This window comes from Caloenas nicobarica, chromosome 13, assembly GCF_036013445.1.
Source record: "Caloenas nicobarica isolate bCalNic1 chromosome 13, bCalNic1.hap1, whole genome shotgun sequence".
Classification (NCBI taxonomy): domain Eukaryota; kingdom Metazoa; phylum Chordata; class Aves; order Columbiformes; family Columbidae; genus Caloenas; species Caloenas nicobarica.
Genome location: NC_088257.1, coordinates 1767566 through 1795239, shown reverse-complemented (window position 1 = coordinate 1795239; position 27674 = coordinate 1767566). Strand labels below are relative to the sequence as shown.

Below are 27674 nucleotides of genomic sequence, written 5' to 3'. Positions count from 1 at the left end.
CTTAGTCACCTGGAAGCATCTTTACATCTTAAACTGTGCGTTTCAAAACAGTAAATTGGCCATTTCGAGGTATTTATTCTTATTTATTTGGCATAGCAAAGATTATTGTTGCTAACATCTGCTGCTCAGGATGTATTTGCATCCTGAATAAATGGCCTGACCTGTGAATTGATACGGATGTGGCTTTGTTTTGGTTTTGCCACCAGTAAGGATACAATATTTCTTTATGTGTGCCTGTGGGAGTACATAATGTCTTGCAAGTACTGCATCAGCCACTACATACAGCTGAGTTAGGTTATTTCTGCATTAGCTGATGATTTCCAGTCCTTACTTCTGCATTACTCTTCCTATTCTTCGGCTGTCACAGGTGACCTCAGCATTGCTGTCATCCGTCAGATAAAACAGCAATTTTAAAATTCAGGCAGCCAACATTTAGGAGGCAGTTTTGCAACTCATCTTTGTTCTTGTTGCTATGTTGTACTTTATGGTTGCATCTTTATCAATGAGATTTATACCTGGCATGTGATGCCTTCATTGATCACAACCCTATCAATGGGGGATTTTTCTGGATTCTCCTTTTGACCATATGTGTTCATTTAATCCTGATTAAATTAATTACATGATTTCTCCTGCTTAAAGAGCTCATTGAACCACACATGTTGCCTTTCTCTTACTGATGACGAAGTGTAGCCCTCTCCTTTGAGATGTACAAGCTCCTTAATAGCTGAAGTCTTCTTCTGACATTGCAGGGATAAACCTGGATGTATTTTCTTACTACTGATGTCGAACCATCTGAAATCCAATGATCTGAAGACTGATTTCACTATGAGCCTTTGTATTTTGCAGGCTTTGTAATCAGAAGAGCGTCATATCTTAACATGCGCGATTAGTGAAGCCTGGCTGGGGGAACCTGGGACTGACACATGTCAGAGTCCCGAGTCTGTTTTTGAATTTCCAGAGACAAAGCGGATTCCTCACCCTCTGCGGGGAACACTTTCATGATTTCTGATAGCTTTCACTATTGTGTGTGTTCTAAGTTGTGTTTCTTCTTTAAAAAGAAGTCCCTCTTTAATTTCTCCTGTTACATCCAGTTAATTCATTTACTAAAAATTCCTCTCTCGATGTTTGTATCCATGTCATCTTATACCCAAAGTCAACATAAGTAGTTAGTACAAAGCAAGTTAACCACCCTCTATTTTACAAATTCGTATTTGAATTTAACCTGTAAACATGACTTCAAATTCATAAACTCTGAACTTCCCAAGAGGTCAGTGAAACATAGAAAATGTAACGAGCCCACTCCACATCAAGTGTAATTAATTGCACTGTGAGATGCCAGAAGGAAAGACTGGCTGCAATCTCCATGCAGCCAGAGGGATCTTTTCTAGGAACATCTGCGACTTTGTATGAATTTAACTTCTTACGGACCAGAGGTAACAGCATAAGGGATCCAAGCGTGAAAGGTATTTGAAGGGATGAGGAGGTGCCGATGTCCATGGAAAGCTCGGCTCTTTCTGAGCGCCGCTGGGACGTTGTCGCTGTGCCCTGGCAGAGTTGGCTGCAGGGCTCCAGACCACCAGCACAGCGGTTTGAGAGAGCACTCATTTGTTTGGATTAGAAGAAATATCATCTGGAAGCTTCAGAGGTCTCTGCTGTTATCCCTGATGTCAGTGGTAGCTGATGAACCCACGGCGGGACTCGGCCACCACTCTCTGGGGAGAAATGCGCATTTTTTTTTTCCCGAAAGATCATTCTGAGGGAGTGATAACATGTGAACATCTGGTGTTAAAGATGTCATAGACTTGGATCGAAGTGAGCCTCAGCATTTTCTGTGTAAAATATTTATAAGTGAGCTCTCAAGTGCAGAGACATGCTGACCCCGGGGGAGAAGTGACGTGGCACAGCCAGATGCAGAACTTGCCTCAATCTCATACTTTCACTGCAGAAAATGTGGGGACTTTCAAGAGGACAGCTCCAAGAGTTTTCTCTTTTTCCTGTGGAATGAAAGTTTATCCTGTTAATAGAGTGAGGACTCAACTAGCAGATAGGTCATTGATATTTTTTCCTAATTTTCTTTAATTGGGGGAGGAAGACGTTAGCTCTAGCAGAACCTCTGTCCAGTTTCATGTGCTTCCACATACAGCAGAGTCAGGGACTCCTTCCCTGGAGTCTTCAGCTGGGCTTTCTTTACATTTAATTCCAGGAGACAGATGCATTACAGGTGCACGTTTTGAAAGGAGTTTTGCACAACAGAGCAATCCTTGGGATACAGCTGAGTTGTATGAGTTTTCCTTGTGTGAACAGCACTGTGCTGGAAAGGAGGAACATTGCTGAGGTCCGTCCCGCATTCTTCCTTTCCTCTGATTCTGCTTTCCCTCACTGAAGTCAAAATAACCACCTTGCTTTGCTAAACCTTTACTGGCAGTAAAGTTTCAAAGTCAATCGTGTCCCTCAAGGCAGCACATTGATGCTGTCTGACACTTGTTAGTGTCACTGCCACTAACAGTCTTTAAAGGAGATTTTCTTGCAGACTTGACAGAAGGGGTGTTAATTAGGCTGTTGATTTGTGTTATTCCATAGTCCCATCAGACACAGTGCAGCACTTAGTAACTAAAGAGGCACATGGTACTAAAGAGCAGTTAGCTTTTTCTCTAATGTTCTGTTTGGTACCTGGGAATGTCAGGTGTAAGCCTGTATTTGTTAGGTGTTGTTGCAGCTGCTTCCTTACATACTGGCGTGGAATGCACACGTGCAGCGGGAATGGACTCGGAGACGCGTGCGGGCAGCTGGACCACCTGCAAGTGATGCCACCGCTGCTATGAATCCAAGTGCAGCTGGATGCATTTGCTTTCAAGATCATTAACTTTGCTCTAGTTCAGAAAGATGCTCTTCCAGGCCAGTTGTTGATCTTCTTGAAGCTAGTAAGAGTGTTGTCGGTGAGTTCATTCCATCCCAGGAGGAGTCAGTGTTGCAGAGGACACCGACTCATGGGTCACCAGCCCGGGCATTCACTTGCCGATACCTGCAGACCAGCAGGTACTCGCATGGCCCGTAGCACCAGCCAAGCATTGGCATGGCCTTCGCAGGGGCAGCAGCCTGCGGTTTGCACTCCTGGAAGAAGAAAACAGGCCAAAATAGTTTGGGAAACACCACTGTAAACCATAACCCTTTCTGGACCACTTTCAAACAATCTAACACAAATATGTGGATATTAGACTGAATTTAGCTCATCTTCATATACATCCACTTGTACAAAGGCAAAAATATTTTTGTACTTTGCCTTGGTATGATGTTGTACATCATATAATGTGACATCCTCAGAGGAACATTCTGCTGCTCTGAAATCCTTACCTCTCTCAAAATGAAGTACAGAAATTCCTTTAGCCTCAAAGTCTCCAAAGGTCTGAGTCTTGGCTGTGGGTTTTTCCACCCCTGAAGCCACCTCCAGAAAGACACGTAACAACAGCTTAAGTGCAAATCACAGTAATGCACTATTTTTTTAAGAAGTGGAAGAAACACGTTACAAATTTGTCACCGTGGAAGGAATGAAAGGATGCAGCATTGCTACATGAATTGTAGCCAAACAGGCAAACTCGAGTACTTGCCTCAAAGAAAACAAAAATCAGGAAGCCAGTAGTATCTTACATCAATGTTATGTATGAGTACACTTATCATTGTAAGCTGCTGGTGGTGCACAGAAACAGTAACAATTTACATTAATATATTAAAAGCACATATAATTTATTCAGTGAGATTCATGCCCCATCGCGTTTTTCTGACACATTTTCATAGCACTGTAGTTAGTATTTATTAGCAATGAAAACACTTTTTAACACTTTGATACAATACAAGAACTGCACAAAGCAACTACTTCGTAGGCAAGAAAGCAATTACCAGTGACACTTCAATAAGCTTTACCAGGAGATCTTCAAAGAGCTCAGCTTCATACCGTCGACAGCCCAGCACCCAGCGCTGTCAGTGCGGGCAATGGGAACGTTTGTTCGGCAAGAGCATCACGTCCACCTCCCCAGCCAGGAGATGCACCTCAGCATCCCTGGGCTCCAGTGTTACACACGTACACACAGCCCCGTGCAGCTTCTGCGCTTACACAGGAGCAAAACAAACAAACAAACAAAAGGATGCAAGAGAGGAGTCCATAAAAAAACAGCTCAAAGAACTTAGGAGAATGATGCACTTTAGTTAGGCAGCGTTTCTTTACCAGTTTTTGAAAGACTCTTTGTTCTTAATAAGTTTTAAAACAAGCCCATAGCAATCCTTTAAAATAAGCTATAGGCTAAATTAGTTTCCTTAAAAAAAATAATCTCCTTCCCTTATGCGTGGGTTTGCCTTGGAAGACGCGGCTGTGAAATGATGTGTGCTTACCTTGGGCGTCTTGCTGTCAGCACGATGAATGGCCGAGCAGCAGGGGCTGCGCCGCTCCCCGAGCCTCCGGCCCCGTCCGCGCGGCTGCTTTGCACGCACAAGAGGGGGTCCTGTGGCTGAAAACCGAAACCAGAACATTTGTTCTGAAAATAGGGCACAAATTTCTAACAGTGTTCAACAGAGAAAATTATCAACTGCAGCATGGCTTTTCTTATATCTTAAGGAATTAAAGGTTAAATTCCTCCCCTCCCCAAGGGTGAAACGTTTAGCAAGGTCCTGTGCCACACACAGGCAATAGTGTGGTTTTTATCCCCAGGACAGCCCAGGTGAAGAGAACAGCGACATCAAAATCTACGACAAGGACCAAGGGCTGCCTGTAAATCTCCAAGCACCTTGCCAATGGGGAGGAAAAAAATAAAATCCAAGGAAACCACCATTTATGGAAAGGTCTAAGAAGATCTGCTGCCGTTTATACAGGACATTTTTCTTCTCCATTCACACTTTATCAGGCTCTTTTTGACTGGTCGGAAGCAAAATGCTAGACTGGGAACAGGAGGTACAGCTGATAATTGCATTAAGAGGCACCGGCGATTCTCCATTACACTTAGAGCGCTGGTGGGAGACCAGCAGTACCTCGCTCAGCACCAACAGCAGGGTATTTGTAAAGTTAGCACAGGGTGCTGGCGAGCAGCCAGGTGTAGTTAGAACGTCGCTAAAAATTAAATAGTAACCGCTGTATTCCTGTACTGCGATCTGACAAAATGAAGGAGCTCGATAATTACTCCTGCACCTGTACTTAAGAAAAGCACACTGACATTTCCAACACACTAGAGGTGTCAAAAGGCTCGAGGATCACCAGCCAGGGATCTATAGCAGGTCTGCATTGCCCCGTAAATCACATTTCTTGGCAGTGAACATATCAAGTTGTCATGGGTAGAAATTAAGTGACTTAGTTGCTACGCCCTAGACTTTTGTCTAAGAGATATGGGTGGTTTCTTCAAAAGAGGCTCTTCAATCAGACCAAATGGACTGGTGTTGCTTGGGAAATTAGGAGAAGGAAGACAATTTAGCTACCAAATCCCCTCCTAGAGCAATACTGAAGAGCTTTTGCAAAATCGGCTTAGAAGAACATTCCTGCCTAAAATCATATCAGCGAGCCAGAAGAAAAGATAATTTTGAAAAGCTGAAGGATTACCAAAACGGTTTATGAAAAAAAGGACCCCACCTTATGGCTTGTACAGTTTTAACCCGGTTACCACCACTACTGTAAAAATAAGCTTCCCCTTTGGTGGGAGATTTGGGGATATAGCTCTAACTTTGGCATTATTGAAATATAATTTCTTGGTGTTTAATGTCAGGCTAGCTGGGAAGCATTTTCCTATTAACTGTCTCTGTGTTTTTTCCTTTCTCTCCTCACTCCCTCACTGTGTCTGTCTTTCCTCCTTTCTGCACTAAAAGTGGCTGTTCCTCTGTCTCCAAGCTCCTCCTGCTCCTCTGCAGCAGACCAGCTCCTGTCTAACCATGAACATGCTCTGTAAGTCCTTTCTTTTATTACTGCAGCTTTGCGTGTGCGTGTCTGTTCGGTATTTATCGTAACACATTTTAAAGCCTTGTTTAATGTCTAGCTTAAGATTTGTGGGGGAGAGGCGGAAACCCCAGCTGAATGGGGCTGCTTCACCGCAGCTCCTGGCTGCAGGATGCTGCTGATGGTTGTTCTCACTCAGGGGACTGTGTTGCAATAGTGCAAAGTCTCACCAGTAGGTACCACAGAAGAGTAGGGCAAGATGCAGAGGACAGTAACAACCTGGGGTTAATGTCACATTGCAGCCACACATCATCATGTATCATAGAAGAGCTTTCTGTGGCCCTTGGCTGGCCCAAGCCTGACCCATAGAGCATACAGGACTTACAATAATTCCTAGAGTTTAGATACAGACATGAGTGGAGAACTCCACTAATTCCAGTACCTTTCTTAAGTCGGTGAAACCTCCTCCGCTCTGGGGTGTCCTCTCCCCTCGGCTGGAGCGGAGGGTTCCAGCTGGGTTCCTGCCCCAGTGGGACAAGCACCACGGGAACGCACCAGGGCCAGGCACTTCCAGGCACGCAGCTCCAACTAGCTGAAAATTAAAAAAGAAAAGGGAAGAAGCATGAAGTTTTCTTCCTGCTCAAGATGTTTCTGGAAAGAGGGTAGAGAAAGGAGAACTCATTTTGAGACCGAGAAAATCCTGGTGGTCATGATGGCAGTCTCCTTACCTTGAAACTGGGATGATAAGACACAAGAGCTGATATTTGACCAGCGTTTTGCGCCTTCCATCAGGAGGCAGCGTACACCTGGCCTTTCAGATGTACAAACACGATCAGCATTACTGACCCCTCCGCCCGCTCTCCGGACCGTGCCCTCTGCATCCAGCCGATGGGGCCACAGACCCCAGCGAGATTGCACCTCTCGGCACCCACAAAACCTCCAGTCGCCCCAGCAGATTCATGGCAGGCAGGGGGTTTCTCTCCTTTTTCCCTTCAATGCTTTTGTTTATCCCTCATTAGGACACTCAGATAGTGAAGAGAGGCAGCAGATTTCAACAGTCGCTTTGAGACAGCAGAGTTCAAAGGGGAGAATGCGGTTCCTGTTTCCACCATCTGCAATGTTCCGTAGCCAGGTCCCCTGGGTAGGACGCAGCATACGTGGAGTCAGAGCTGTGATCAGCTGCAATCTGCTCTGGGTATCGGTGCTCAACCTGCTTTCGAAGTTTTGCACTGCAGAAATCCCAACCGCTGATGGGAAACCAGCACCACCCCTTAAAAAGCTGCTAGAAATTAAAGACATTCCTCAGCAACAAGGGGTTGCCAAAATGCCTTTTTGAAAGCAGCCAGTGGAAGCTGAATTAGCTGCTAATATAAAGTAGACAATGGAAAGTAGGAACATCGGGCACAGAGACAGCATCCCTGGCTGAAGAGGAAGGGAACGCTGAGCACTTCTCAGAGAACACATCACTAGAAGTGAAGAAAAACCTCAGTAGCTTCAGCATCCCCCGGTTCCCGACCATCACTGAAACTTGGAGGATTAGGAGGAGACTCTGGGGTGTTTCAGAGATGGCCGGATTACCCCCTGCATACGCATGCAGGTACAAATCACCCATGAAGAAGAGCTCTCTGCAGTGTTCAGGGCAGGAGAGCAGTCTGCCAGCAACGACCACCAGCATCACCCCACAGCATTTCATCCCTGGTGGACTCAGTTCCTGCCCCTCGGAGGCCACAACAAGCAGCTCTGGTTTTCAGCAACGTTCGGATCCTTTCCCAGCCGCAGAGCCCCCATGTACAGCCAGACAGGCCCGGAGGAGAGGGAGCACCACGTTTCACGTGGGAGAGAGGAAGGACAAAGGGAAGCGCTTGGAAGAGCCCAGGTACAAACCCCAGAACTCCCAACCCACAAAGATTTCCTCAGCTGAAATAACAGCCAGTGAGAACAAGATCAGCACAGCGCTCACTGCCTCTCATCGCTACCTTTTATAATCTCTTTGCCTCACCTTTCCAACGCTCCTTGGGATAACAAAGCACTAACAAAGCTCCTTCAATCACTGCACCCACTCCAGCACCCAGAAGTGCTGCTCTCCCACCCTTGCTCTTTTATTTCCTCGTCCCCACCAAGGCTCTAGGTGCTAATGAGGCTCGTTAGGCTTGCTGCTGCCCTACCCGTCTCCCTGCCTGGCTGACCCTCCCCTGGCCAGGCTCTGTACACAGTTCAGTGTACAGCTACAGTTCAGCTACGACAAGGGCGCTACTTTGAGGCGTTGAAGGACACCATAAACCAGCAGCATCTCAGGTCAGGGAGAGCTCCGTTGCCTATGAGCTCCCTCACTGAGGATTATAGTTTTTCATTTTACTCATTTATCTAAGACACTGCCTAGGACCAGCTGGCTGTCTTCTTCAGCTCATTTTTATGTGTCTGTTAATAAGCACGCGCAGAGTGCAGGTGCCGTCTCAAGCCAGCAGATCCTTTCACCACGTTCTGTCACCTTCTGGAAGGCCCCTGGGCTCCTACATGGGTGGGACAGGAGTTGTCCTGGCCCACAGAGCGGCAAGAGCGAGCTGGGGTGGAAGAAGCACCTCGCTCTGATCGTGAGAGCCCTTTGTGATGCTTTTTGGTATGAGATGCAGAGAGCAGATCGTCCAGGTTCTTCTCAGTTGCTGATGTGCTACTTGGTATTGTGTTTGCTTAGGAGATGGTGCTCACCTCCTCTTCCTTCTCTTAAAGAGAGGCATTAGCCGCAGAAATTAAAAAGCCATCCTGCACCACGTGTATATTTAAATAATTGTGCAGAATGGAATAACACAAACACAAACCTTTACCCGAAAGCAGTTACTGGTCTGGAGGTGGTGGGTCACTGTAGGATGGGGAAGAAACAAGGTCGACTCTCCCTGGCACAGAGACCTGAAGGCTCATCTTCAAATCCCTTTCTGCTCACTAAACTGTCAGCGGCTCCAGCCTGTCAGAGCTGATGGGATGGGGCTGGAAAGCTGAGACTGTCAGACTGAGGTCGGGAGGCTTGTGCAGCTTTTGCATGAGGGACGTTCATAGCTTCTCTGGGTTCTTCGCATTTAGGTGTCTAAGGGACTTTGTTGGGCACTCGTAATTAGATGGGGGTCAAGCACAGAGTTTAAAGGTGTAAATTTCAGACAGAGATGTCTAATGTGTCTCTTATTCCTTCAGTTTTCTGTGTCAAGTGTTTGTGAAATGTCCTCAAGTCAGTCTTCGCGTCAGCTTTGCTCCCTCTGGCAATTTCTCCACTGTCATTTCCCATCACACGGCCACGTGCCCTTATCCCTACACAACCATCGCCTGGCATCTCAGGCACTTAGTTGTCATCAGTCTTGGTTGCAGTTCTTCCAGAAAGCTCAACTGAAGAGAGCAAGCAAAGGTGATCTACAGTCTCCTGCTCTGTGTGCTGCTCCTTCTGCTTTATGGTGGAATAATTAACTCTGCCTGGAACCGTCCGAGCTCGCTGAGGTGCTGCCGAATCCACTGACCCACCAACACTTCAACACCTCTCCACTTGCTCTGCTCGTCACAGAGAGGAAAATCTTGATTTTTCCCTCATATAGTCAATTGTATCTATGCAAAATAGTTAAAACCTTACCAGTCTGGTCTGGTAGGATTCTACACTTTCCTGGTTGAAGTGAAAATACCTCTCTAGAGGTCAGGACAATAGCGAAAGTAGCTCGGTTTTGGAAAGCAACAAGGAGCAAAAAGCAAAATGCCGCTGGCACAAGCCAGTTCACGCTTGTGTAAATCAGCCCGGCCCGTGGGCTCTTACAGCCGCTGGGGACCTGAGCCCGTGGCCTGGCGGGCTCCTTCACGGATGCGCTCCTGCTGCCCCAGTTGTGACAAGCGCAGAGCTGTAGTTCACAATTAGACAGTGATAAAACCAGTCCTTAATTATCACAGTCTTTAAAGTCACCACTGCTTTGATTAGGGTCTGGAAAAAAAAACCAACATGCAGGCTGCCAGGGCAATCTCTGAACTGCGTGATTCATTTGGAAGTGGATTTAGCTGTTCCAAAACATGGTCTTGTGATAAAATGAGAAGCCCTGGCAGGCTGCAATGATGGAGTTAGTTAAGAACAGCGCTTTGGTTGAGGCTGCTTCCCTGTTTAATGTGGATTGCGCCATTTCTTTTGTTAAGGAGGTGGGTGACTCTGCCGCGGTGTCACCGGTGAAAGATAATGAGAGGTTCACTTTGTGAATCAGAGCAGAGAGCTGGAGATCGGGGAAGAATGAACCCGCGCTACAACATGTTTGGTACAAGTAATCACTGTTAAAAAGAACTTGCTGGCTCCTTTGGCCTTGAAGCTGCACTTTATGGGGTCCCCAAATGGATCTCCATGGGTATGGTCAAAGGGAGAAGTTTTCCAGCAGATCGATTAAGCCGTTGCTGAGCTTTGGCGATTACCTACAGAGGCAGAGCAACACAAACATACTCCCGCACTCTTGGTCCCTTAAAGAATTCTTGACCAAGTTTTGAAATGCATACATTTCCTGAAATGCTAAAGAGTAGATCCATAACCCAAAAAAATTTAGTCAAAAAAGAGGATTGACGATGCTTCTGAACAATGATTTCATAAAACAATACAGTGCCTTGCTTAAATATATTCCCTTCATGGGCCAAGTAAATTCAAAGTATTGCGAAGTCTTTAAAATAAAATTGTCACTTAGAAAATCCATGCTCAAACCTATGCAGATGTTTTCTCTGCAATAGTGTTGTCATTTAGAGCCCTTTATTTTATGCTATGATAGAAAATGAAGTTGTTTATGTTTCTATAAGATAAATGAACTCCCTAGATGCTATTTTAGTCTTTTCATTAACCTCGCTCTGAAAACCTGAGTCACTGGTGATGCCATCCTGAATTGATGAACTGAAGGCAAAAATTGTACGTGGTTTGGTGCTCTGTGTGGGGAGGACGCGCAGCTTCGGGAGGGCAGGCACGGCTGCCCATGGAACGCGCGCGGCCAGCAGGGTCCTCCCGGCTGTCGCGTCCGCCCAGCCGGCCCGGCAGCCAAAGTCAACACCCAGAAGTTTGTCCCAACCTTTGCTTCCCTTCTCACAGCCCCGGCACCAGCAGCTCTGCCAGACCTTCTGGCCAACCCCGTGAGCCACTGTCACCCCACATCAGCTCTGGGCAAATTGAACACGGGCTAGAGACAGACCCGGGGTGATAAAACTGCCTCGTGTTCTTCTGCTGCTCTTTTTGTCCTTGTTTATGTCCCTTGGTTGTTATTGATGGGGTTCTCAGTGAGGCTAATCTGAGATCCTGCTGGGGTGTTTTGAGGCTTGAAAGCACCGAGAGGAAAGCTGTCAGTGCGTGTTGTGGGAAGACAGCTGATTCAAATGCTTCAGACATCAGAAAAAGTATTTTCAGCCTGTAACACAAACCTTTCCCCACAATCATCCTTGGAGACTGCAGGTAGGATGTCACTGCCAAGGAGAAAGAAAAACTCCTTTTTGTCTTCCTACTTTAACGATGCATTAGTGTGATAAGGATAATCTCTGGTGGGAGTTACAGCTGTAGTCATACAACAGTTGTCTTGGAAAGATGTTTCAGCAACGCAAATGAAGGGCTGCACAATTTTCCAAAGCATAAATCTTTCCGGTTTGAAAACTGCTCTCAAAGGGCAATTGAAAATACCCAGCCTAGAACTGGCTTCCAGCTGGAAAGGGCGATAATAACGATCAACACTTCATTGCAAGCAACACACCGGGATTAACTGCAAGATTATCTGGCAATTTACTCCGTAGGTGCAGTGTGAACATCATGCCCTGCAAATGCCATATGCTTGTTCTCCAACACAAATTAACGTCCAGCATTGTCCAGCATTCGCTAATTAGCCCGGGCGGGGAGTGCAGTACATGTCCATTGCAACCTCCTGACTTTAATCAAAAGTGAAGGAAAGAAAATACACCAGTTTATGGGGGGACTCAGGAAAGAGAGGAAGGCTTTCTCTTTTTTCCTATTAAACTACGGGGTGGAAGAGGAAATTGGCACGTGTGTGTGTGCACACGTGCCCGTGTCCCTGTATTCCACTGGCACTGCTGCAGCTGCCCCCTCAGCATTTGCAGGGCAGAGCTGCAGCCCCGGCAGCAGCAGACCCTGTGCCTGGCAGCTCCTGGTCCTCTCCTCCAGACAACAACAGGAACACCAAGGGTGCTTTTCTGTAAGATGGCAGGGATTTCCTCAACCGAAAAATCGTGCCTCCATTCTCATTTATTGCAACCAACGACCCGGGAGTCGCGCTGTGTTTTAACAGGACACTCGAGCACGATGAAGAGCAGGGCACGGGACGGGTCCTGCCGCGGAGTCACGTCCTGGGGATGAGCCGCTGCACCGTGGTGCAGATGGCAGCGCCATTTCCAGAGCTATAAACAGTCTCATTGTCATAGCTCTTTGAATGGTACTGCCATATGTACCGGAAAACCAGCATCTAAGCTTGTAAGGGCTTTGGGCCAGCTGGATTTTTCTCTCCATTTGGATGGAACCGATTCCTGAAGTATGAACGAAAGCTTCATGCTGGAATTAATTCCCCCTCAGTACTTATTTTTCAGTCTCCAAGGATCATCACGTTCTCATCAGTCTCCTAACCAGCAAAAAACAAGTGTCCTGCACGTGGAGTGATTGCTGATGCAGCTGAACGTCTCCGTTCAGTTCAAGAAGAAGCAGAAAGTTCATGGAAATTTTGATAGCAAAGCAGTCAGGCTCTGCGTATTTTTTCTTTAACAAGTATTGTACTTTTATGGTAAAGTGTATTTGATTGAGTGTATACGGGTGGGCGGAGAGAAAGCACCTCTCTTAATCAATCATCAGGGGTTTGTGCTCGCCTCTGGTTGTGTTGCTGGAGGAGTAACAGCTGTGTGCAGCAAAGCGAGAAGAGCAGGATGGCAAAGGGTGCCACAAGCGATGCTGAGAGCAGAGCAGAGCCGAGCCCCGCGCTGCCCGGGGGCCGCCGTCTGCTCAGGACCGTCCCTGCCTTTGCTCGGCTCTGTCCTTGCTGCAAGACTTAGAATCACAGAATGTCCCGAGCTGGAAGGGACCCACAAGGACCATCGAGTCCAACTGCTGTCCCTGCACAGGACACCCCACAGGTCACCCCGTGTGTCTGAGGACGGTGTCCAGTCTCTTCTTGAACACTGTCAGGTTGGGGCCGGGACACCTCCCTGGGGAGCCTGTTCAGTGTCCAGCACCTCTGGGGGAAGAACCTTCTCCTCACGTCCACCTGACCCTCCCCGGCACATCTCCCTGCCATCCCCTGGGGTTCTGCATTGAAAGAGCTCAGCCCTGCCCCTCCTGCTCCCCCTCGGAAGCTGGAGCTGCCATGGGGTCTCCTCTCAGTCTCCTCTTCTCCAGAGGCATAAATATACACAGGGACTAAATATTTGTGGAACAAGACCAAAACTGTAAACTCTCCTGGGCTGTGGCCAAGCCTTTCAGCTGAGAAACACCAGATATCTCTGTTTAATATTAGTCCGATTCCTACTGTAGAAAAGCCTATGGAGATCTGAGAGCCATGGCACTGGGTGATGTGTTTCTGATTCTGTGCATATAATATCAGCAGCAGATTACGATGACTAACAAGCCCAGGCATTTGTGACAAACATGCAGTTTACTTGGCCACCCATTTAGAGACATATTCTAAGAACTGATTAATTCTTTCAGTTACTGGATTAAACTATTGTGCAAAACATCCCATCAAACAGCAAACATTATATGGTGCATTATTGTAATTAAATGAAGAGATAACTGAGCTCAAGAGATGCCCGCAACACTTAATTCAGCTTAATTAAGCGACATGACTTACAGCTGGAGAAGATGAAACCGAGCGATCCAGAAGTGGCTGGACAAGCGGCTGTGACATCTGAACTCGGGAGGGCACGCGCCGGGAACATGGTGTTCAGCAACACGGCAGTGGCGGCCTCACCGACCACGTTTATTTGAGGAGGTTGTGCTTAGCTCCTGGAACGCACCCATTTTTTTTTTGGCTAAACACCGGCTTGCCCGTTAACCAGGGGGGAAGACCTTGGCAGCTGGAGGCTTGGTAGCACAGATAAAGCCCTGCCAAGATACACACGAGATTGCCTTTACAGCTAGATTATGTGTTCTTAAGTTCTCTGATCGCAACACATCTTATCTGTGTAACAGAATTAGCACACGCCAGGCACAGCAGCTGTATGAAATGGTCGGGAGAAATTAGCATTTCTTAGCTTATTCAGAACGAAAGGATAATTCCAGTAATCAGTGTCATCAGTTCTTACTTCAGGAGAGAAATTCTAAGTTGTCTCTCCCATAAAAAGAAAGCTTAGTTGTTCTGGGTCAACCTAAAAATAATAATAATAAAAAAAAAAAGGGAAAAAGCAAGCTAGCTTTTTTTTTTTTTTTTTTTTTTTTTAAACAAGAACTGGGGAATCCCTGCCCAGAAATCCCATTTGACCTATTACAGCAGCACACCTTTTGTGCCTCAGCTGCGATGTTCCCGTGCCATTGGTGTGTTCAGGGCATGCCCATGTCCCAGGCAGGAATCCGCAGCTGTTCTTGGGTCTCCTGATACATTTTTTTTTCCCTCATCTTCTGATTTTGCAAACCTAATGCCTATATAATAGATTATCTCAATAGATAGCCTCCCTCCATATTTTATTTCTCAGCCATGACAGCCTTATTTTTTTTTTAAATAGTTGTTTCCTTGAGCCATGCATCTGCCTAAACAGTCTGAGGTCTCCATACCACATCGTCCTTATGGCACATTCACAGCCAGCTTGGGAATTCCCACAGAAGTTAACTGGCTGTATATTACCAAGTTTTGTAGCTGAAACCTTGTTTTTCAGACTGTTATTAATCACCGTGAGATCTTGCTCAGTGCTTTTCAATCACTCAAAAGCTGTAAAGCTCAGCAAGAAAAACACTCTTTGCACCAGTATAGTCGGCTGAAATTACTTCCATGTTGGTAACTAAATTGCTTTTTGGATGGTATATGAGGTGACAAGTCTATCTGGAGCCACCAGATCTTGTGGTCCTTTTTGAAAGTAATTTCCTGATTGCATTAGGAAGACGGGAACAGTGTAATTGTCATCCCCACTTGCTAAATAAGGCTTATTTTTCAGGTAACCCATTCTAGACTCCTGCGCTACAGTATTAGGGAAAACACTGAGATTTGGCTGCAAGCAGCTCAGGATGCAGACTGTGGTGTGTGAACCCATTCGGTGGGTCCGCACCAGCAAATAGTCTGGGGGTCAATAAGGAGATTAGCTGGTTGTTAAATGAACAACCTTCGTGATCCAGAAAATTGCTTGTCATTTTAGGGTGTCTGATGCTAAAAATATTGCGTTTCTCCGACATAATTCATATGATTGCGCACTGAAAACGGTGAGGGTTGCGATCGCGTGGCTCCTTCTAACCCTTCCCATGACCATGCAGGTACTTACCGAGGCACCTGGGGCTGGTTGCTCCGTGGCTTCCAGAGAACATGAGAAAGTCGAGGTTGGGTTCTTTGTCACATTGGAAGGGGCAGTGGCCACCTCAGGGCAGTGTCTTCAGCTTCCTAAGTCCTTCCGTTCTCTGGCTTTCCATACTGGTGAATCCTAAGGGAGACACAGCAGTCAGCTCCTCAGGGTCTGATACAATAGAATATTTTTCCCTTCCAACTCAAAATTATCCTATCCTATCCCATTCTACCTTATAAGAAGCTCAGAGCTCTCAGGGTCAAATCGAGCTTCAAAACAGGGACATTTAGCCAGGAGCTCAGTGCTGATGTTCTCAACATCACAGGGGATGTTTGGAAACTGAATTTCATTGCTATGATTGAAATCACCCTTGTCCAATGTGCTCGTTAGCCGAGGGTGTGACGGTGTCCTCCCCAAATAATACTGCTCTCAGGTATTTGTTTTTAGATAGCACAATTCTGGATGGAAAACAGTGCCACGGTTTAAGACTCCCGAAGGTAAATATTTGTATTTGCTCACTTACAAAAAACAAGTGATTACAAGCACAAGTAAAGGGCTTAGATGCTCAGTGTGTGAAAACCACATGCTTTGACTCTGATCCACAACAAATCATTTCACTTTTAAAAATAATTACTCCTGTCAGGCTATTCTAAGAAGCAACAGAAGTGCAAGCAAAGGATTTAAGATGAGCACTGATAAAATAATAAAGAACAAATGTCTGCAGAGTCCAGCACACCTCTCGTTATTTTTCTGATAAGGGCTAATACGCTTTTGCATTTTTATAGAAACATAGATGAGTCTACGTAAAAAGGGGCCAAAACTTTGTTACATTTTATACATATAACAAGTATCATGCCAGTCATGCAGGGGTGTGATTTTTTGCTAAATTATTAGGCAAAGTGCATCTTAAATGGCCTCAGTGTAATACAAAGCATTGTAGGTACAAAATTTTGTTTATTAATGGTTTATTGTTGTAGTTGAGCCAAAACTGAAGCCAGTCGCATTTGAAACCTGCTGGCTAACATGCAGTTTTCTGTTCCATTTGCTACGTGCGTCATTGCTTTGCTTTTCCTCAAGAATGGGAGCTAACATAAATCTGAGCAACATTTATTTACCAAAGCAGAGGCTAAGGCAGAGATTTATAGACTATGTCATCTCCTCTGAAGCAGAAAATATCGAGGTCCAGAAGCAACCAAGGAAGGGGGTATCACAACCTTCAGAAGTTTGGACTTATTTGTTTGCTTCTGCACTTTAAATTTGAAGGCAATATATTAAGCAGTGGGCAGGTAGGGGCTGCTGGGTTTGTGAGCCCTGAAGGAACTCACATCTGCAGGAGGACTAAAAGAAATCAAGTAGCGCGGTGTTAACAGCACCGTGGTTTTGCACGCTCAGTTACAAGCACAAAGAGATCAGAGGGTGACATCCCACCGGCTTATGCCAGGGCTCAGAAAAGCTGCAGTACGGCGGGTTCAGTGATACATCAGAATTACTGTACGGCACAGGGCTGTGGTGCTCTGGCCATCAGGTCCATGGGTGGAAGCAAACCTGATCAATACAACCTCATTGGCTCAGGCTGAAGGCCCTAAACCAGGGATAAACACAGATGGGGTTTTGCTTAATTAATGTCTGTTTTGGGGTTTACGTTTTAGACATTCTTTGTTTAAATAAGAAACTGGTATTTCTTGTGCTGGATAGACTAGGAAGAAATTCCTTAAGTAATCTAGCAATTGTCATGTAGACGGAAGTTTCGTTTGTGGATCGAAGGGCGATTTTGCACTTGCTGGGACATGCGCTCTTCTTCCCGGTGCCTCCGCTTGGGCTCTTGTGCTTTCTGAGCTACTTCTGCAGCGGAGAGCGGGTGTCACTGTGCCAGGAGCTGCTGAGACTTCGGAAAAGCTGGTCTTGTAGAACACAATTTGCCAGTTACAACATTTAGTGACTTTGGGCTTATCTGTCCCATCTGAAGCAAATCGGTCTCTTGATTCTGAATCTGTATGATATTTATAACATACAATGTCTATTGCCACGGCACCAATGACAAGTATATCTCTGATCTGCCTTGACAGTTTGCATTCAGATTTAGGTACCACATACTGTTGTGAGTGTGCTCTGTCATTTGCAGGTGTAACTATGATCTGTGACTTGAATGCCAGTGAAAATACGTATTCCACAGGCCCATTCCAAAAAAACTTCAGAGCATCACATATGCTCAAAGGACTCAAACTTGGCTGAGTCAGTCCAAAGACTCAGTATTCATAAAATATTTTTGGATTGTTTTCTGCCAGCGTTTCACTTTACATCAAGTAGAATAAATTACTAGTTTCACGTGAAACTTAATTTCTCCACCTTATATTTCTGCAAAAAACCTGAAAACTTAATTGTGTCAGCAGGGGAAGGAATATGATTTTATCAGCGATTACTGTGTGTGTTTCTCACAGCTGACTGCCGGATATTTTGATTGCACTAGTTACCTCCTCCTATGATCAAAATCAGTACATCGATCAGTACAGCTCTTAAGTGTCATGTTCCAATCTACAAGGCATTTGGGCAACAGAGGATCTCAAAAGGGATTGCCTAGGGCTCTTTTTACTTTATGAAACCCATCAGAGGATAAATATCTGCTTTGATTATGCTCCCTAGTTCTTGGATTCCCCTCACCCTCCCGAAAGCTAGAAACTGTTTGCATCAATACTCTTTCCTCTTCAGATTTTTGCCTCTCCTGACACTTGGAGAGGCGTCTTTGGCCATTGTGTGCTCAAATGTTCAGGCTGAGCTTGATGTTTTTCTTTTGGACATCTCCAGAAGAGATGAGGTTCTGCTTGCTATGATGCTCAGATGAGAACGTTTTTTCCTCAGGTCCTTCTTGCACACACAAGTTCAGAGGGTCCCTGGGCCTGGAGGGAGCAGTAGCTGGCGTCACTCCTATGAGGTTCTCAGTAGCAGATGTCCAGGAACTACTCCTGTTGAGATTGGAAAGGCTGAAGTCAGATAACAGGCAATCGTCACAGGATGTTCGGGGATGTAGTGAACAGAAAATGAGGACTGAGCAACCTCTGAATCATATTGAAATGAAGAAGCTGTCAAAGGCACCTCCTGTCCTCCCCAGCACGCTCCTGAAGACGATCTAACCTGGCTGTGAAATAGCTCTTGGCAGGGAAGGCAGATGAGCAAACGAAGCATCATCCTTCCTGAAGAACAACAGGGGAATGAAAACACAGCCACCAAGCAATATGTACTTATTGGCTTATTTTGGTATCGGTTTTAACCAAGCTAAAAACGAGGAGCAACTGTCTCTGAAAGTGATGCAGGGAATTAATGTTTGCAAGTGGGGCGTATATAGGAGGACGGAGCAGGACGGGGAGCAGGGAGGGTCCGCTGCTGCCCTTCGGCACTGCGGGAAAATGCTCTGGGCAGTTACCAACCCAAGGCTGAACGGAGGAGAATAGGGAGATTTTGCTCAAATAAAGCACCCACTTCCAATGTCACCATCTGTGGTATGACATTTAATCCTAATAAAATGCTTACAAAATAAGACTAGTTATGAGCACGGCTCAGAAGTTCACCATGTTAATATTTTTTCATAATATGATGTATAAAGTTTTACCAATTCAGACCCCGTGGGCTGTGACAGAGAAGCAGTCTAAAGTCAGGAATGTGCCAGCTAATGAATATCATAGAAATATTAATTGAAAAACCTTGAGGAAGAAGTAGGGAAGAGTGGTAGCTCAGCATGGTGAAACACGGCGTTTGCTCTCTGAGCCGTCCTGCGCTGGGAGCAGGATGGAAAGCTGAGAAAAGGCAGCACCTACCGTAGCCAAAGAAACTGCACCTTAAGTTAGTAAGACTTACTGCAACTTAACCCGGAACACAGCAGATACTAGTTGAGATGTTAAAGGCACCAACAAGGATCTTTATTATTCATTTTGATCTTCATACTGAAACGGAGGAATAAACTTAACAGCAGAGCCAATTGTACTGTTAAGCGACATTCTTTATTTTAGCAGCGCTGGGAAACACTGGGGATCATCCACCATCAGTGCTCCAAACACTGGATGCTCTTGCATTGCTTACATTCAAATAATTATTACATATGCATTACAATTTTTGGAAATTTGGACATACAATACATCTATACCAAGAAATAATTGATGATGTTAGTTATAATTGTTTAGTTTCTTATTTACAATACATCTATTAATTATTAGTTAAATATAAACTAAGCACTCTGCTTCTGAACAATGTATCACTCAATCTTCTGACTCCCTCCTGTCGTGCAGAAGGATCTAAAACTTGAAAAATATCTGACTTTTGCAGGTGGTCAGAAAGCATTTATCTCATGCCAATTGGTTAATGATGGGCATGTCTTTTATAACTTAATCACAGTATACATTAATTTGGCAGCTTCTCTTCAATACTGTTTTTTGTTGTTTAATTTTTGCATCGTTTTTCCATTACCAGAAAATGCAATTTTCAGCTCTTACCATTAGGCGCCTTAAGATACGTACAGCTTCACAACAGCGCTGTCAGGACATCCAGAATGACCAGGGTACGAAGCCACGGCCATTGCATGGGCAGGCGTGTGAGCCGGCCCTGCAGAAGGCAGGAGGGGATGATACGGACCGGGCGAGCACGAAGCTGAGCGGAGGATGGGACAAGGACAGAAAGCTGAGCAGCAGGATGGGACGAGGATGGAACATGCGGGAGCCCCAGATACTCTGAGGGAGTTTGTGATAGTTTGCTGTTCACAAAGGAGCTTAAATTAGTGACTGACATTAACAATGTGCATATGCTAGGCTTTTGTTATAAACCACATAATTCTTTGCAGAAAGCCTTGTTTTGACACCAAGAAAAAAAAAGTTCTGCTATTGCACACAAAAAGTAGACACGTGAAATGATGATTTTTTTCCAGAAGATTTCCACAAACCGTAATTGCCATTTTTCAGTGGATATCTCACTGCAGAAAAGCCACCGATTTCCCAGATAGCTGCAGTTCTGACACTGTGGCACATATTTGAAGCCTGACAAACAAAAGTCAGTCTTGGGGCTCAAGGCTGCTGGTCTGCAATACGTTTGGAAATTGTGGTGTCTGCATTGCACCAGGAAACAGCTCCAAGGGGTTTTGCCTCTATTTCATTCCACAGCTTTGATGAATGGCTTGTGGTTTTTATCTTAGCAGATGAAAGATCTAATTATGCCAGTTGGGAGATCTCCATTTATTAAAAAAACCCCATTCATTATCTTCCATTTGAATATTCTTAATTGATCCCGCTTGTTCTTCAGTAATTGAAACACCTTAGTTAAAAACCAGAAGCCTATTACGAGCTATCCCATCTGTGGGTAGTTAAAGCTGCTCTTAATGTGATGCTGTGTATTTCTAATGTAAACGGGCACTTCCAAGTACTCTCCTAATTATCAGATTTGGGCCTTTTATGAATGTTGCATTAGTTATGGTGCAAGCATGAACTGTAGGCCAAAAACTTCAGGTAATTAGAGCACATAATGTAGTGTGAAACTTAACATTAATGAGAGAGAAATGGAAATGCAGAGTTAATGTGGGAAGGGGAGAGTGCCCGTGTTCTGTAGCGGGGCATTGAATGGCCTCGGTCATTTGCTTGCTTGTTTATGCTGGTGCTTATAATTAGCAAATAGATTTATATCATTGAAAACAAATAGCTGCTTTGCTGATTTTAAACTTAGCTTAGTTTCTGTCCTTCAGTGCCCAAGTTTCTGTTTCTCTTGTGGAAACATCAACTATTATAACATTAACAAGCTGTAAATCTGTGATGGAGTCAGCATCTCTGGATTGACTCCATCACCTTGATTGCTGCGTGGATCCCATGTTTTTCATCACCAGTCATTGTCACATTTATGTTCATAATATCCAAAGTCCAAGGCCTTTTGCTGAAGTTGAGCAGAACGTCCTGCAGCGGAAAATAGGGAAACTTAAAAACATCATTCGGGTCAAGCAGCTGCAGGACGGAAGCCTAAGGAAGCCGGGAAAAGAGGTGTCCTGAGCTCTTGGTAACCTTCTGTCAACAATTTCTTAAAATAGCTCGCTTAGCCGATCTTTGTAATTATCATCTTAAGAGGTTATTATTCAATACAACAATGAGACTTTATAACATCGTGCAAAAGGATTTAGCCAGCAGCCAGGGATAATGACATCCAAAATGTGTTCCTTCAGCCCTGTTTTTATTGAATTCGGCCCTTTGCTGCTTTGCTGACCTGTGTGAAATGCCTTGGCTGACTCAGGCCAGGCTTCTGATTAGTTATCTTTGTTAATCAATCTCTATCCAATCTGTTTCCTGTGCCAAGTGGAAGGTTGTGTTCAGCGCTCTGCCGGAGAGGCCAATACGATTTTCCTCCATTCATGGAACAAGAGTCTTGTGAGCAAAGGGGCAGAGTGCTGGGATTAGCTGTTGAAGCTGAAGTAGCTTGAATGGGTTCTTATCATTTTTCTTAGACCAAATTAATTAATAAAGCCTGGAAATAAAAAGCATTTTTAAAAAAGGAAGATGTAATGAGCACTTGCAGTTCCAGGGAAATGAACTGATTGGGTCAAGTTCAGCAAATGTTTTCAGCAGGAGAAAATGAAAAGAAAACAAGTGCTGAAGTGTTTTGACATTTCATTTCAAAATCATATTTCAGCTTATTATTTGCCTGCACTTTTAAGAGGAGATAAACATCCTCCTTAAAAAAAGATACATTTCTACTGTAAACACAAAAATTAATGAACTGAAGGGGATTTTGTTCTTGTTTTGCCAGAAAAAAACAGGAAACTTTTCTATTGTACATCAACCTAAAGCAGTAGTGCCTCTGTGTCGGTGCAGTCACATATCCACTGGACATTATCTGCTCACCTCCACCTTTGGAGATAGAATATAATCATAGAATCATTTTGGTCGGAAAAGACCATTAACCCAACACTGCCAAGCCCACCACTAAACCGTGTCCCTACAAACGGAGAGAAACGGAAGTATTGATGGATGCTTTCTTTGTTTTCTGCCACTTTTCAAATACAAAGAAAGTAATGGTTTTTTTTCCCCAGCTTTTTACTTACTTGGAGAACGGTCTGCAAATTTTAAATCTGAGGAGGCATTAGAAGTCTTACAAAATGTACTGGAGGCTGGATTACGTGGGCTGGAGACAGCTGGTTTTAAAACCTCTAACTGAAATTTAGTAAAGAATGATGAGTGCTTACTTCCAGCTCACAAGGTCTGAACAGCATTATTTGATTTAAAGATAATTAAGATATTCAGCATAACTGCTTAAGAGTGGAAAAAAATAAACACGTCATGAGGTAGAGACAAATTTGTATTTACATTTGACTACAAATGACTTTAAAATCAACATTGCTGTCATATCTGTATAAATAATTTAGCAATCCAAATGTTTTCCCGAGATCCAGATTTTCACCATTCAGCTGCAATGCGAAAATTGAACTTTTGATTATATTTCTGTGGATTTTCCCCATGTTTTCCCAAAGGATTGCATCACGTCTAAGGAGGAATGGCCCACTGATATTTGCTGCTCTTTATTAAAATAAATTAAATAAGGCTAGGACAGACTTCAAACTTGGCTAGGGCATTTTAAGAATTTAGGAATATTTTATCTTTGCTCATGCTGCTTGAGACATCAAATCCACTGGCTGGGTGGTTTTACACACAAGTAAAAGATGATCCCTCCCCAAGACTGGAATAAGAACCAGTGAAGGCAAAGGAAGGTCCTTGTTGCAAAGCTCAGTGCAGAGGATGGATTGAATTTTCTTGGCCACGTTGCTGTGCTGTCCTGGGCACAGACAGAGCCCGACCACGTCTGGTCGGCCGTTCCACCCCAGGGCTCCGACAGGCGATTTAGCACATCATGGTCTACCCCAGGCCCTTTCCTCAGCTAATGACATCGTTAGGGGCTCTGCAGGCCGTCAGCTGGCGATGAAGAGAAACGGCCGTGGGAGGAGGGGATGGAGACGTTCATCTGCCGCCCAGCCTGACCAGCCCCCAGGAACCGGCCACAACGGCCCCACCGTCCCCTGCCGCGTCCGAAACCCTCCAGCCCCCGCGGGAAGGAGCCCTGAGCTCGACAGCGCACGGGAAACGAATACCGAGGGTATCTCTGCAGAGTTAAAGGAGAATATCTGATATTTGAGGGAATTCTCTTGGAGCGGGTCTCGTGTTTTCTCAGTTCACGCACTCTTTTTATATTCGTTGGTTTCTCGTATGTTTAGAAGAGAAATTATCTCTGAGTTGGCTTGTGTTGGCCCAAGCAGATGACGAGTAGGTGCAGAGGGAGACCTACCTGTAGCAAACTCACCTTGGGTAACGTGCTGGTCTCCTCTGGGTTGCAGGTCAACCAGACGCAGCAGAAGGACGATACACAAAAAGCTTAAACCTCACTGCTCGGAGATCTTGCAAGTATCTCAGAACCAGGGAGAAGTGAGAAGCCCACCGAGAAACAGGAGCTCTTCAGCCTAGCATTATTAGATACAGCAGTAGTTTTTCAGCATGGATTATCAAATCGATTTACGTGTCCTGCAGTCTTGATACGTATCGACAAAAAGGCAGAATGGGCTTGTAAGTTCTGGCTCCCATTTGGGAACGGTGTTGAGCAGGTGGCGGGGTGTTCTTCTCATCCTGCTGGAAAGATTTCCTGCTGATGGCCAGATGCGGCAGTTCACTTAGCGGCTGGGAGCCCGAGTCGTTCAGCCCAGGCATTACAGAGTTAACGGGAAAACGTTTCATTTCATGGAGTCTACGAACCCGGTAAATGTGAGAGAGGGACATTTCTGCATGGACTTTTTGAAAATTAAATATGCAGATGTATTAAAGTGTTTAGTGAAAATACATTTAGTTTGGTTTATGTATATTCATTTTTTTAACAGAAAAATGGGAATGAAACAACATGTTTTGTTCACATTCCATTTTGACATGTTGTGTACTTCAGATTAAAAAAAATTGCTGCCTTCAAAATGAAAAATGTCACAAATTAAAACAGAAAATTCCAGAGATTCTTGGATTTTATGTTGACACTCTTCTCCATTTTCTGACTGTTTCCCAAGATTTCCCGCTTTTCCAAAAGGTCAAAAGCATCTTTTCAGGGAGAAAATAGCATTGTCGGTGGGATTCAGGATGGTCTGTGGGATCTTTCCTGTGCACTTCCATCATAGACATGGCTAAATAATGATGCCTACCAGAAACTACACTGCATTTGACGACATCTCTGTCACCTACAGGCAATCATTTACTGTGGGTTAGTGGCTGCCATAAAATACAGAATTAAAGGACTGGTTTTTACCTGCTCCTGAAACAGGAACAAAGTAAGCAGATGCATCACTGCCTGGAATAACTAACAAACAGTCAGCTTGAGCTGTTCTCCCTTTCCCTCTCTTTTATAGTGCACTTATGAATTATGTTGTTTGCATTTATAATTATGGGACTGAACAGATGGTGGAAGGCTTATTTCAGAATGATGAGTTCATTAAAATAACCTACTCTGGTCTGCCAAGTGATCGTTAACCGTAATCCCAATTTGACGTTAAAGAGAGATATTTATTCTTTCCCTGTAAGTCCATCTGAAAGAAATGGAGCTTTGAGAAATGGGCACTGTATTGAGTGTGAAGCTACAATAATGGTGCGGCATATATTCCAGATGGGAAAGCACTGAAAAGTTGTGCAGCTGTGACAGGAAACAAAAAAAAAAAAAAGGCAAGGAAAGATAAATTGTGGACCAACACAATTTTCAAATCCAAGAAAAGTTTCAATTCATTGTTCAATTCAGAAGCTCAGTTCCACTTACAGTTGCAGACTCCTCCTGCACTCTGTCCCCTTAGGGGGCTGGGTTCAGTAACGGTGGTTTCCATCATTAAAAATGTGAATCTCTTTTCAGGCAAAATGTAAATCTTCAAAGTTTATCACATCACACACAGTAGCATTTTGTCTTCCTCTAATCCCAACAAGTGTTTACTTCTGCGAAGAAGAGGCTTCGTGTTGTCACTGGGAGCAATCATCCCCTATTTGCTTTCCTTCTTGGAAACCTTATTTTACCAGCTTCACTTTACCAGCTTCATCACCTTGCAAGGATGCATCTGGAAACAATTCTTTGCACTTCAGCTCCTTTGCAGTATTTCATTTCTGAGATCTCCTGCTCCGCTGTTTTCGCACCAAGACTTCAGGATCTGCTCAGAAAACAGCTGAAAGCAGAGACATCATGTCAAGGGTTCTTTGTCGAGACTGAAGGAGTCCCTGTTTCTCCAGTTCTGGCCATTATGCAGGTTCTAATTCCCGGCGCTCGCGTCTCCTTGTGCAAACATCCTACTGAACCAAAGCCGCGGGACCCTGTCTGAGCCCACAGGGAGCAGAACCGGCGGTGGGAGGAACGGGACACACGTAGAGAAGTTGATTGTGTTCACTAAGAATAACTAGAAATATTTGTGTTTTCTGGGTTGCCTCTGCAAACATCATTGCAGCCTTCCAAGATGCAAACTGGCTGTACCAAAGCTGTTACCGAGAAGTTTGCAGGGGTCCTGGAGAGAGTTTCTAGTTGCATAGGAAGAAGAAATATATTTTGAAATGTTTCATTTGAAGTTTCCAGTCAACAGTTGGAAAAAAGGAGAAAATGAAAGAGACAAGTAGATGAGTGCTCACTCATACAAAATTGCCAATAACACAGTGGTTACATCAGTCACGTTGATAAAAGGCAGAAAAAGGCCTCAAACATTAATTGAACTTGGCTTTTTTTCTTTTTTCCTTTTTTCTTTTTTCCTTTTTTTCTTTTTTCCTTTTTTCTTTTTTCCTTTTTTCTTTTTTCCTTTTTTCTTTTTTCCTTTTTTTCTTTTTTCCTTTTTTCTTTTTTTTCTTTCCTGTCTCATAAGATGTTGCAGCCTTGCTCCAAATCAGAAATGTGGAAAATATTTTAAACTGTGAAAACTTTTGGAGAATGGGAAAAGCATTTTCAGTACCACTCTGATTTTAGCTTGAAACTGATTATTTTTGACCTAGCAAGTAAGTCTCTACAATTGCATGTTTCTCAGATACTCTGACCTCCCTTAAAATCCACTCCAACCTGTTAAATCTCCTAGTTGTACACTAAATTAGCGTGTACATTTTTTCAGGGCATGCATTGTCTTCAAAAGGAGCGAGCCAGAGCTCAGCACCACAGCTTTCTGCTTTAATTTGGACTACGATGTGCTGCTGCCAGGAAAACATTCATAGATTCAGGCTTTTCAGAGTTTTGGTTTTGCTGAAATTTAATGCTTGGTTTAATTTGAAATCTTTCATTTGGAGTGCAAGTGGTTGGCAAAATAAGTTAATTTAAAAATATTAATAAAGGATGCTTATCAAAAAACAACAACAACAAATTGCAATGCCTTTACATGGAAAGTTTCTCTTGTCATTTTAACGGAATTACCAGGGGGTATTTGAAAACTTGGGCAGTAACTATTCTGCATTTAAAATATAAAGGCTGTGAAAAAGATTTGCAAATAGAATGAAACTTGGTGCTTATCAGCTTTTTGTGTAGTTCGTGTCAAAACTTCCCCGGACGTCGTGGCCATTGGTGTCCCCCGCTGTGACCTGACGGTCCTGGCAGCGCTGCTGGCAGCCCGGACGCACGTACCGTAAATGCACCCAGACAGCCACGTCTGCAGCAGCTCTGGGCTCTGGTGTCTGAGCGTGTGCTCAGAATCTCTCCTCTACCTGGTGACCCCGCGTCCTTCATTTTCCGGGCAAGGGGGGCAGTGGATTTAGGTGGCGAAGGCTGCGGGGAGCAGAGAGGTCCCAGCTCCTGGTCCAGCCCCCCCAAAGCAAACCCTTCCCAACCCAGCCCCGGGCAGCTGCAAAACCTCACCTGATCCTCCAGCGAACGTCAGGACAACAGGAACCGCCTTCTGTCCGTTCAAAAATGGAAGCAATTAATAACGTAGGCAGGTGTATCGGGAAGGGATTACTGAGCGGAGCCAAGCCAGCTGCGCGCCGCCCTGGGTTTGTGTTGGCTGCGGCTCCGTTAACCTGCTGACAGCCCAGCTGGAAGCTTTGGAAGGCTTTGCCGTGCTTGGACAGTTGTGGACATTTATTTCATTATTTTTTAAGTTATTTTTCTCTGCTATTATTATGACCCTCTAGGTAAAATGATTTCTCCTGCCAGGGGTAAAGTGACAGAGGCTGCGGAGGCAACACTGAGCGCGGTGTTTGTTCAGAGGCTTTGACAGCGCGGGAGTTGCTGCCACACGAGCCCTTCGGCCCGTCAGCGATTCGGCTGGAGCTGGGCAGGGCTGTCTGCGCGCTCGGTTTGTTGTTCATGAGCAGTATCTGTACTG

The 27674-nt window shown here is 44.7% G+C and overlaps 1 protein-coding gene across 1 annotated transcript in view; it reads left to right on the top strand.

Moving 5' to 3' along the window:
- HTR4 (5-hydroxytryptamine receptor 4) overlaps positions 1–26979 on the top strand; it is a 54163-nt gene extending 27184 nt beyond the window's left edge. Inside the window, 3 exon segments of the mRNA XM_065644390.1 lie at positions 23709–23790; positions 23793–23934; positions 26879–26979. Of these exon segments, the coding sequence (XP_065500462.1) occupies positions 23709–23790; positions 23793–23934; positions 26879–26979 (325 nt within the window).
- The last annotated feature ends 695 nt before the right edge of the window (positions 26980–27674 follow it).